The sequence below is a fragment of the Sceloporus undulatus genome, chromosome 1 (genome assembly GCF_019175285.1).
Source record: "Sceloporus undulatus isolate JIND9_A2432 ecotype Alabama chromosome 1, SceUnd_v1.1, whole genome shotgun sequence".
In the NCBI taxonomy this organism is placed as follows: Eukaryota; Metazoa; Chordata; class Lepidosauria; order Squamata; family Phrynosomatidae; genus Sceloporus; species Sceloporus undulatus.
In genome coordinates this window covers 244,548,938-244,562,062 of record NC_056522.1, presented here as the reverse complement: position 1 = coordinate 244,562,062, position 13,125 = coordinate 244,548,938, and the positions used below count along the sequence as shown (strand labels likewise).

Here is a 13,125-nt window from a genome sequence, read left to right as displayed (position 1 = left end):
ACGGCGTTTGAAGCTCAACATGTCCAAGACGGAGCTTCTTGTCTTTCCCCCTAAGTCCACCCTTCCACACTCCTTTCCTGTCTCTGTGGACAACATTTCTATTCAACCAGTCCAGCAAGCCCGCAGTTTTGGTTTTATCTTTGATTCTTCTCTGTCGTGTATCCCTCAGATCTAGACCACAGCCAAGGCTTGTAGATTCTTTTTGTACAATATTGCTAAAATCCGACCATATCTCTGTGCCTCTGCTGCCAAGATCCTGGTCCATGCCCTACTGGTCTCACGACTTGATTACTGTAACGTCCTCCTGGTTGGGCTTCCTCTTTCTCACCTCCGTCCTTTAATCTCTATCCAGGATTCAGCTGTACGCATTATCACATCTGCCCACCACTCTGACCACATCTCTCCTGTGTTGGCATCCCTTCACTGGCTCCCCCTCCTTTTCCGTAATCAGTATAAGCTCCTGCTGTCGATGTTTAAAGCCCTCCATGGGCTGGCCCCTCCTTACTTATCAGACCTTATTTCTCCTCGCCTTCCCACTAGGGCCCTTCGTTCTGGTAGTCAAGGTCTGCTGTCCCAGGAGTTCGCTCTGCCCCATCCGGATTCACCCCTTTTCACTTCGCTGCCCCCACTCACTGGAACCTTCTCCCCTGCGAGCAAGGGCCATCACTGCTTAACCAGCTTCAAACAGAGTTGAAGACCATCCTGTTCAAAAACGTTCCCAGGCATTGCATAATTGCACTTGCTATTGAATGTTCTTTTGGGTCTTTTTATCGAACCATTTCCTGTATTGCTATGAACTTTATATGTATTAGCCTACTAGCCCCACCACCTTTCCCTTCTCCTTTTATGTCATGTCTTTTTAGATTGTAAGCCTGAGGGCAGGGAACCGTCTAATTAAAAAGATTTTATGTACAGCGCTGTGTACATTTACAGCACTTTATAAATAAAGGTTAATAATAATAATAATAACTACAAAAATCCGATATTACACAACATATCCAATATGGAGCATCACATGTCAGTTTAAAAAGTCTGGAGTGGCTGAATTTTGTCTAATTGTGAACCTCATAAACTTTCAGAGTATCTGAGCTTTAGAAACCATTTGATTTATTTTCCAAACTGTATCATGTCATTGGATTACCAATCTTAGTTCTAAATTAAATCATTACTTGAGTGTCTAATTGTTTTTAATTGAATTCATTTCTAGGCAAATTTGTTATGGATCAGAGGTGAGATATACACACACATGCATTTCAATTTTTGAGTCAAGGTGTGCACGTTTGATGAAGACATATCTTTGGCAGAACAAATTCTAGATAAATTGGGAGTATTGGATAGTCAATAATAATAATAATAATAATAATAATAATAATTTATTTGTATACCGCTATTCCAATACAGATCACAACGGTTTCCAACATTAAAATTCCACAAAACAATGGTTACAATAATATCTCAACAAAGTGCAAACCCACCCTCCATACAAACAAGAAACCAACATGAACAGACCAAGACTATACAGAGCTACGACAGATTAAAACCATAAAAAACATGCAATAGCTGGACTGACAATATACATCATCGAAGGGGATTAGAGTAACATTGGTGCTCATGGGGGGGAAGCCTGGTGGAAGAGGAAGGTCTTCAAGTTCCTCTTAAATGCATCTATGGAGGTGACAGTGCGGAGCTCATTGGGCAAAGAGTTCCAAAGCTGTGGGGCTGAGATCAAGAAAGCCCTCTGAGATGACATATATCTACAATTAGGAACTTCAAGTAGATGTTTCTCGCCCAATCTGAGAGTGCGGGCGGATTATATGGGGAGAGGCGGTCCTCCAAGTACCCTGGGCCCAAGCCATTTAGGGCTTTATAGGTTATAACCAACACCTTGTATTGTGCCCGGAAGCGCATCGGCAGCCAGTGTAGATCTTTTAAGATAGGTGTTATATGGCTGGTCTTGGAACATCCAGTGACCAGCCTTGCTGCCATATTCTGAACCAATTGTAGCTTCCGGGTTTGGTACAAGGGTTGCCCCATGTAGAGCGCATTGCAGAAATCCAACCGAGAGGTTACCAGAGCATGTACCACCGTTTCAAGGTCCCCCCAGTCCAGGTAGGGTCACAGCTGGCGTATCAACCGAAGTTGATAACAGGCGCCTCTGACCGTCGCATCCACCTGAGATGTTAGGTGGAGCGATGAATCCAGAAACACCCCCAGACTGCGGACTGAGTTCTTCACGGGGATCTTGACCCCATTCAGGACAGGCAGAAAAATCTCCATCCCCGGGCCTGGAGAACCTATCACGAGTACTTCCGTTTTCTCTGGATTCAAACTGAGTCTGTTTTCCCTCATCCAGCCCATTACTGACTCCAGACAGGCATTTAGAGGAGAGATGCCATCCCTAGTCACTGCATCCGTCGGAGACACAGAGAAGCATATTTAGGTGTCATCAGCGTACTGATAACACCGCGCCCCGTGTCTCTGGATGATCTCTCCCAGCCGCTTCATGTAAATGTTAAATAGCATAGGGGACAGAATGGCTCCTTGAGGAACACCAGATGTAAGTGCCCTCTTATCAGAGCACACGTCCCCCAGCTGCACCATCTGGAATCTGCCCGAAAGGTAGGACCGGAACCACTGAAGTGCAGTGCCCCCGATTCCCAACTATCTCAGGCGTTCCAGAAGGATACCATGGTCAATGGTATCGAAGGCCGCTGAGAGGTCCAAAAGCACTAGCAGGGACACGCTCCCCCTGTCCATGCCCAGACGGAGATCATCGACCAGGGCAACCATGGCAGTCTCAACTCCATAGCCCGCCCGGAAGCCAGTTTGAAATGGGTCCAGAAAATCCATCTCATCCAAGATCCCTTGAAGCTGGACGGCCACCGCCCTCTCGATCACCTTCCCTAAAAATGGCAGCAGCAAGACAGGCTGATAATTATTCCGAATCAGGGGGTCTAGGGAGGGCTTTTTTAACAAAGGTTTTACGATGGCTGTTTTTAGACTAGATGGAAACCATCCTTCCCTGAAGGATCAGTTAATTATGCGACGTAACATATCTGCTACAATCCCTCCCCCTTGCGCTGCCAGCCATGAGGGACAGGGATCGAGTGAACATGTCGTCTTCCTAACACTGCAAAGGATCTTGTCCACATCCTCGGTACTGACAGACTCAAAATGATCCAGTATAACTGAGTCCACAGAAGCTCTGGACACCTCTACTCTGGATTCTGTACTAATACTGGCGTCGAGATCAGATCTTATCCGAGAGATTTTATCCGTGAAGAAGTTGTTAAATTCGTCACAGCAGGCTTTGGATGCTTCCAAAATGATCAGTTAAACTCACAAACTGCCCTAGCTTAGACATGTAACTATGGAATTTGTGGTTTTCCAATCTAGTAAACCACTAAACTGCATTTAATAGCATTTGCTTACACAGGTTAGGACAAGCCAGACCATAAGAGGAATTCCTGTGACAGTTAAGCTTTGCTGGACAGGACGGTTTTCCTGAGCTTTGATGCTCTATCTTTGGGTTTATTATTTTGGTCTTGACTTCTAATCTCCTCCTCTGTTACGGCTCCTGTTTTGCCCTTTGATTCTGATGAGGAATGTATTCACCGCATTTTCTCATCCTCAATAAAAAACAATGCCTCAGTGGATCAAGATACTAGATTAAAATGGTGGGGAAACCCAATTTTGTTATTGTATTTCAAAAACATTTTTTCTTTTTGCAGAAAATTCATTGGCACAAAAGTGTGCAAAATACTCAATTATTTCGTGCAAATTTACTATTTTGCTAAATAGGCCCAAAATGAAGGGGGAATCAAATATGTGCCAAAAAGTATTGTAAAGTCTTTTCCGGGGGGTGGGCTAAAATGATTCATTATTGCATATGGCAATAAAGTAAGCAAATATATGCATCTCTTTCTCTAACTGCTTTTTCCTTTCTGATTAATGTTTTGCCCACAATTGCTGGCTTCTTGTTTTTGACTGATGAGCCAAGACTGACTGCAGCCCATGGTCCAGTCCTAATATCCTATAACCACGGAAACTCTGCATTTCCTGAATATGTTTTACCATGTTTAGGAAAGCTCCTCCACTCAGTTGAACTAAAGCTGAGGTGAGCAACTATGGCCCTTCCAAATGGTTTTGGCCCACATCTCTCAGCTGTATATAAGTTCTTTAAACTTTATTCATCCAGCCCACATTACTGTAAGTCAGGGAAGAACAGTTACAAAGAAAGAATGTTGAAAAATAAAATCTCTTATCAAAAATAAGAAAAGGGGAGATCCAGCTTTGAATCTTCATAGAATTTAAATGACACCTTTGAATCCATTTAAGAGTCAATCAAAATCTTAAAGATGCTACAGAATAATTTCATTTGAAACCACTTAAAGTTCAAATAAAGAATTATATGGTATCTTAAAGACTTTAATTTTATGAATTTAGTATGACGGTACTAAATAATGGTATGAATTTAGTTAATGTGATACAGCTAAGGTCTAAATCCAGTTGCTAGCCTCAATGAGAGTAGGCACATTAAATTACAGAAGGCCCTCCTTTTGGGAAGGCTTCTAATCTAAGATTTTAACAATTCATGAATCACCACACCTCAGATTATTCAATGGTGGTAACATGAATGCCCACATGCTAAAGCATGGGAATTAATATTATTGCCATTGAATAATATGGAGTGTGATTGTCCACATGTTTTGCCACCTGCAAAAGAGGGGGGGGGGGTTGAATCCCCAGCATTACAGATGGGCTGCTGTAATGGAGTTTACTTAAGTGTGTTTACTATTCAGCAATTCATTCAATGGATTTACTTTAGATTAGATTAGCAACTGCAACTGGACCATAATCTTTTCCTTTGAAGAATTGCTAAATATTTAAGGTATTTCAAAATTATTTGTATTTGGGGGCAAATAATGGCATGGTTACTTTCTCCCATGTTAGGAGAAAGGTGAGGTTTAAATAAAATAAAAAAAATAAACAAATTGGAAATTTCACAACTCTGGACTTTTTCTGTTTTTCTATGACTTATCTTTCGAATTGTCATTTCAGCATCCAGTGACCTTCAGACTAATATTGAGCCCAGAGCTTGTTGTCATATAAACCACAAAACATATTGTTAAGTTTTCCTTTTCACTATTTGTCAGAGACACTAAAATACCTATTATTATTATTATTATTATTATTATTATTACTACTACTATCAACTTGGTTTCTCCAATTAAACATTCCCTTGAAGAAAATGATGTGTTATGGTTCATGTTCTCATTTAACAATAATACTAGGAACAAAAGAGAGGAGGGAAACTGCTACTGGGCAGACATGAAATACCTGCATTGATGGCCACATGTTTTTCTGCTGCCTTCTGGATGATGAGTGCTAACCTCCCATGCTGGAGAAACAAGAGGAGTGAGCCAGAATCTCTTGACAGCTCAGTGGACAGGAGGAGACCATCCTTGTTCCATGTGCGAAACTGGAAGCTGACTGACAGGCCATCAAGCTGGGGAGTGCCTGGTAACAGCAAGTAACTGCTGTTGGAGCTGTCGAAGGTGATGGGAGTGATTTGTGGTTCTGAGCAGGCAAAAGTCACATTACCCTGGAAAGTAATAAAACAAAGAGGTGGGAGGAACACAACAAACAACAATCAAGCTGTTTCCCCATCCGGCTACTCTGAACATCCTGCTGTTATTACAACAGCAGGACAACAAGGCAATGTAGCTTTAGTATTATACTACATATATAGATAGACCCACACTCACATAGAGAATCAGAAGGTTTCTCAGTTTACTAAGCATATTTTCTTGCTGAGATACTGAATCATCTACTAACAGGCTTGGTAATGAGTGCCTTGCTGTTGTGTTGAATAGGAGCAGCAAACTGAACTAAGGAAATATACAAGTTGGTGTTATGCTGAGATTTTATGTTTTTGGGGCAAACATAAATGGAAGTTTTCATTCTCTGTCTGGGTTGGTGTTCAAAGATTATCAGTAGAATCCATCATGACTTAAGTGAAGAAAAACCCAGGTTTAATTTCAGCAGGTATATCTTATTTTAAATGCCAAATCAGTAAAACAACAGACATTCAGTACTGTACTTGTTCTTCAATAAACAGGCCAATTTGGCCTGTATCAATAAACCTGGTTGGATGTGCATGTCTGTCTGTCTCAGTTTGACCCACCTTGAATATCGGTGCATAAGCAGATGAAACTGTGGTGGGGATGCAGGGAGTAACTGTAGTTTGTTCCTCCCCCAACAAGGTGCTCTATCCATCAGGGTTTTAGTGTGTATCTGTGAATGTGGGTAGCTGGGACTGACAGGGGTGTCTCATCCACAGAGTCACAATGAATTGGAATTGATTTGAGGGCAGTTAACAACAAACAACAATCAATAAAGGAGAGCCCCTAGAACTCTATGTGTGTACTTCCCACACTGCTGTTTAAAAGCTCTACTTCCTCAGCTAGCTAGAGTGATTTTTGGGGTGTTGTTGATTGTCCATATGGTGTGCAGTGTGGGGGATTTCAACATCCATGATGATGTTGAAACTTCTCTGTTAGGATAGCTCAGGATGACATGTCCCACATGGAAACCATGTGTCTGTCTCAAGTTGTATCTGGCTCAACACATGCTAATGGACACAATCTAGGCCTTTGTTTGCTGGATGGGATGATGGTGCTGATCTGGGGATGGTGGAACTTTCAATATTTCTGTTTCATGGATGGATTTTCAGCCAGTGAATTTTAGATTTGATGGGATTCAGAGTACATAGAAGTGGTAGACCAATGAAAATGGTCTACCCAGGAGACTGACAAACCTAGATAATTTCCTGATGGCTATTTCCTTGCTATTTCCAGGAGTACTTGACTTCTGGAATGGAGAAATAGCTATGCTGATAGACATCATCACTCCTGAGTGTCTTTTCTGACAGAGTGGAGCTTAGTCAGCTCAATCATACTCTAGCAAGACAACAGCAGTGAAATTAGTCAGATAGGAATTAGAGTGCCATTGCCTGAATGCTTGGAGTGAGACTAATTGACAATAAGCTAGAATCTGTTTAAAAGCAAAATAAAACTTTCTTTTCTGTGACTATTACCTCTGCAAAGGTCCATCAATGGAACTGTTACTTGTGGTTTGGCATCTTCACTAGGATCACTCAAACCATTCAACAGATTACTGTTGGTAAGATTATCTTGGCCGACACTTTGCAGGCAAAGTTGTTTGGATTCATTCTTATTTAGACATTACAGTAGACACAGATTCAGCAAGTACAATTCTGGCCCCACTTGTCCAATTTGTTCCATCTCAGTGGTGGACCTTGGAGAGATGAGAGGCACTGAAAGTGTTATAAGCCCTTCTTACTCTTGTTTCATTAAGAAAGCCAAAGAAAAGTGGTTGAGTGGGTCAAGGGAGTGGTAATTCCTCTTTCAGCAGGGCAGGGTCTCAAAATGCCTGAAGGAGGTTGCTGGAAGACCTTCAGTGGGGGGGGAAAACCCTTCCAAAAATTATCTGCAAAGTGTTGGCCAAATTGTTGGTACTGCTGACTCCCCAATGGTTCAATCATGGTTTCTTTCTGGGCTGAGTATCTGGGATGGAAGCACTGTTTAACAGTCACTCCATTCTTCTGGAAAGGATGTTTACAAGATGGTGCTTCAGGATTCCTATTCAATTCCTTGGCTGCTGGCCATGGAGTTCTTCAGGACTCAGTGTTTCCCCTAAGCTATTAATCTTCCACATAAAGCTGCTGGGAGATGTTGTCTGGAGCATGGGGTTTCGTACTGCCAATATGCTGATGATACTCAACTCTTTTTGTCCTTACAATCTAATTCCAAGGAAGCTGTTTTGGTGCTAAAACAATATCTGATATCTGTAATAGTTCAGAGAAGGGTTAACAAATTGAGGTTTAGCCCAGATACAAGGTTCTCATGATCAGTTAAAAGAGTTATGGGGGGGGGGGGTGGGGATAGGGATTCAGCCTGTGCTGTTTCGGGTTGTACTCCTGCTGAAATGTAGCTTTGCAGTTTGGGACATGGACAGTTCCCTATTTGTTGTTGTTCACGTCCTGACAGACTTTTAGGATTTGACTGCAATGAAGTTTCAATGAAGTGATGATCTTTATCTTATGCATTTTAATGGATTTTAAATAGCTTTAATTATATAGTTTGCCTTTTAAAAATAAATTTTATAGATTTTCTGATGTCTGTTCATGTATTTTAATCTGTATTTGTTTTAACATTTGAAAGTCAACTTGAACCCTAGTACTGAGTGTGGTGATGGTGGTGGTAAAGGAGGAGAAGGAAGAGCATTCAGTCCTGCTGTTATGGATGCATAACCTAGAGTTACAGATCTATAACTGATCTGTATTCAGTAAGACTACACAGTCTTATTGGAAACCTGAATAGTTTTATTTATCAGCTGAACAGACCTCCTTCATCCCATCCAAATGTTGGCTATTAAGGTAGATTGGGGAGGAGCAGACCAGGAGGCATTATGTCTCCTTAACCAACTAGCTGATCTAGGATTCCAGCAAATGACAACAAAAACAATAACAACAAAACAACAACAACTAGATACCAGATGTCTTCCTTGGTTTCAGTAAAGCAGATAGTATATGATGCACTTCTACTGGATTGTAGAAGTGCATCATATACTACAACCACTTTGCTGGTTTATCTGCCTTGCTGGGGTATCATGAAAATATGCTTCACCTTGTACTGATCTTACCCCACCTCTGCCCCTCCCCCCAAATATCTTGACTCAAAGTACTTCTCAAGGTTTTACACTGCAGCTGGCCATATTCTGTCATTGCTCTTTTCCAGGCTGAGGGCAGGGAACTGTCCAATTAAAAAGATTGTATGTACAGCGCTGTGTAAATTTACAGCGATTTATAAATAAAGGTTAATAATAATAATAATAATAATAATAATAATAATAATATATTTCCAGAGGAGTCCTGTTGCAATGAGTGGAGACACCCTTGGAGCTTTCCACCTAACTCTTGATATCAAAGTTATTTCAGATCTAAATGCCCTCTTGTGCAGTAGATGGAGTTTTAGTGTCTTTGTTCTTAGTAATTTCATTGTAGTCTATTCAACCAAGTCATATTACAAGCAATTGCTATGAAAATTAACAATAGAGGAAGAGGAAGCATATATTCATATCACTTTTAAAGAAAAGGGGGGGAAAACCAGAGTGTTTCAGACCAGTGGTATGGTGTTATAACTGCTTGCTTTTGAACCAAGGCACTTTGTGAAATATCAACTGAAATCTGATAAACCCCACTGAAGTAAAAAGCTTTCTCTGTGATACAGCCTCTCATTAGAGCTGGTTTTTCATTCTAACAGGATCATTAGAAGGAACAAAAGATGACTGATGCATGGGAAGTTATAGGGTGCTTGGGGATTCCCTCATTGAAAGGATAGGGCAAGATGATGAAAGGGCTTATAATCACTTTCAATAGCTTTTAAGCATTCTTGGTTGAGGTGGAAATTAAACCAAGTTCTCAAAAAAAAGATTTAATTCCTGGGAAGATGAAACAAAAGCTTCCATGGAATCTTTCTCCCCCCCCCACCTTTTCTTTCTTAGATTATAAGACAAAGAAAATCAGAACAAGAAACATGTGTATTTCAATGAATCCATTTTGAATGGTGTCTTATCTGTGACACATCTAGAATGATCTACACTGAAAAGTTGGCTACCTAATCAAACCCTGGGTAAAATGAACACTGACATTGTTTCAATTTAAGACAGGATGCAATGAGCACCTATTTTGTTTGTTATAATTAGATATTGGCACAAAGTCACCTGAGATTGCCAGATAGCCACTCAGAGGCTATGCAGACCGCCCCTAAGGGGTGGCCTGCAGCCGTTTTCAGTTGCGCCAGATTGGGGCCACAGCAACCGCACACTGCTGCCCTGATTGGACGTTTCCAGGGCACAATAGCTATGGCACCACAGCTTTAAGATGCTCCTTTGGCACTGCATTGTGTGGATGCAGCACCAGAGGAGTGCCGTGATACCATGGGCTATGTGGAATGGCGTGCAGCATCACGTTGCCCTGGGTGCAGAGTCGGGCTGTGCATCATGTGGATGCCACACCCTGACTTTGCCCCTAGGTCATCCTTTATGGCCGGTGTGTGCACAGCCCCTTAGTGACAGATACTTAGTGAAAAGATGGTCTTTTTTCCTAATATAACATGAAATTCATTCCATATGTTATAGTGGTGGTGGTGGGGTGGTGGAGTTACAATTTTGGTAAAGTTCACATAACAGACATCCAAATTGGTACGGTTCTTTTGGAAGTGATTGTGTGTGCAAGTGCATGTGATATTCTGGACTTTTCAGGTAAAATGTTTCCCTTATTAGTTATTAAGCAATATAGTTGTGCATGCACTGTCATTTAGATGTATGTGGTAAGGATGTATCAGAAAAAAGTGAGAGAATGGAATGCTAGGACTGAGTGGTGACTGGTGATATGTCTGAGAGGATTTTGAAAAGCTGGGTAGATCAGCTGGTTAGGGATGAGAGGGTGTCTGTCAAGATTAGTTAGAGTGGAGGTTTAGACGTTTGAGTGGTGAGGAGAGTGATCAGAGTTAGCTAGGAGATGAATGTCTGAGAGAGTGTGAGAGATAACCTGAGCCTCTGAGAACACTACATATTGGAAAGTTAAGCACCGACATAGTATCTGGGGTAAAGGCAGATAATAAAGAATGATGGCATCTGGTGGGGATAGAAGATAAATAAAATCTCACACAGGAACCATGGGGGTATCTAGGAGGTCCACACAACAGATCACCACAGCAGTGGGACAGGAAGAGGTACTCACATTGTTGGCAGAAGTGAGGCAATGGTTGAGATAAATGGAAGCCCTCATAGTTGGTGACAGCAGAGGGATAGGCAAAACCCCAAGGTGTACACATGCAGACACATATGGATTTTGATATATCATGTCAAGAATACATATATAGTCCATGTTTTAGCCCAATTTACACTGGAAGGCCCTTTAGTTATTGCTACTGATCATATGTCAAGTTTTTACCCAACTGTCGAGAGAACTGTGGAAATCTCTTCTGCTGTTAAACTGTCAATGAGAAAAAAACCTGTTTTGCCCTGTTCTTAAGTCCATGAGATACACACACAGAACTCCTGAGTGTAGTTGTATATTTACACAATGCACTTGTATATTTACACAGTTATATCTACTATGGGTATACTTTTCAATGTGACTGAATAAAGAGTATTATAAATGACCTTTTGAGCTATAGTTCAGATTCTCCAGGAAGTAGGGTTGTCATAATTCTCTACCACAAACCAGGACAAAATGTAGGACAAAATGTAGATCAAAATGTAGGACAACTGTAGGATAAAATTTAGCCCCAAATGTAGGACATTTAAGGTCCTCCATTTTTCTTAAATGTCCTCCATTTTGGGCGAAATTTTATCCTACAATTGTCCTACATTTTGGTCTAAATTTTGTCCTAAATTTTGTCCCGGTTTGTGGTAGAGAATTATGGCAACCCTACCAGGAAGCTATAGTTCAAAAGAGCAACTTACTGAATATGCTGATACAGTCAGCCGTTCATATCCACGGATTCTTTATCCATTGATTTGGCTTGAAAATATTTTTAAAAAGAGATTAATTCCAGACATCAAACCTCGATTTTGCTATTTTATATATGGGATACCATTTCACTATGCCACTGCATTTAATGAGACTTGAGTATCCACAGATATTAATATCCATGGGGGCTGGGGGCGGGTCTTGGAACAAACCCCCAGTGGATACCAAGAGTCTACTGCATTTACTGACAATATATGGTAAGGGAGCTGGTTAAAGGGCAACACAAGAAATATGGTAGTGGTTGCAGCCACCATCATTCTGTTCACCAGACTTCTCAATGATTTAATAGATGTGATTTGTAGGACTGAGGAAGCAAACTTGTTAACTTACAAAGTCTTTTCTGAAATAGCTAATATAATAAACAGCTGAACTCATTTAAATTGAAAACCAAAGTTTTCCCTGCCTTTGAAATAGAATAAGAAGTTTCTAGCCTCCAGAGAAGAAGCAGAAGATCAGATGTGTCTAGCAGCTAAAAACTCCATCTAGTGCTCATTTGGCATTTGAGAACTCCATTGAGTCCAATGTTTCCAGTCTGATTAATGATTCCTTTAACAGGTACTGAAATCTACTCTAAGGGGGCTTCTGCTGCTTTTATTACAATCTGAACTTCCTAAATCCAGTCAATTAAATGAAGATATTTAACATTTCCTTGGTAGATACTGTCCCAGCCCTCATTCACTCAGACAAGTGTTCTGCCATTATCTTTTTTTCCAGGAATGACAAGGCAAGCAAGGGACTTGTCTTTGTTGTAACAAGCAGATCATTGTAGAAACTATCAAAGCAGAAACAAGTTGTTTAGTCAAAATCATTACAAGAGAGACACCACTTATTCATTGTGGGTATTCATGTGTGATTAGAACCTATAAACCAATAACTGGTGAGTGGAGATGGGGAAATAGGTTTAAAAGGAGAGCAAAGCAAAATCTACTGGAAGTCTTCACTGATTTTCCAGCAAATTCCTTAGGAAATCTTGTATAATCTGACCAACCCAGTATCGTAGTAATCCTATTTAGTCAAGATGTGTGTACTGCCTGCCGGAGCAATACCTAGAATAGCCCTTTTCTGAATTTATTCCATTGTAGTTAATTATTTCATATTTGAAGAAAGGTGATGTTTGTGAGTGCAAGTGATGAGTCTAATTAACATATCACAGGCAATACCAAGAGACAGAAAAGCATTAATCTCAGTGCCTCCTCCAATGTTAGTGAAGCTAGATTTAACACCTGAATGAGAACAGAGGGTGCCTTCTGAACCAATTGGCCTTGAAGTCCAGACTTTTATACAGATATCATTCAGGAATTATAAATGTATAATAAAGGGCTTGGGTAGCTGGAAATTTGGATAGGTGGGAGACCATGTTGCAACAATTACTGCAAATAGAACATAGCTAACACATGTGAGAAAATCAGTACACAAAGGATCTTGTATCACCTTTGGGACTAACTAAAAGAGAGGAACTTGCAGCAGAAGCTTTTGTAGATTTTAGTCTACTTCCCCATGTA

The 13,125-nt window shown here is 40.8% G+C and overlaps 1 protein-coding gene across 1 annotated transcript in view; it reads right to left on the bottom strand.

Annotated features, from left to right (window-relative positions):
* CNTNAP5 (contactin associated protein family member 5) overlaps positions 1-13,125 on the bottom strand; it is a 479,983-nt gene that overhangs the window by 207,686 nt on the left and 259,172 nt on the right. The window contains exon 8 of the mRNA XM_042445209.1: positions 5,341-5,605. Coding sequence (XP_042301143.1) covers positions 5,341-5,605 — 265 coding nt within the window. The remainder of the gene's footprint in view (positions 1-5,340; positions 5,606-13,125) is intronic.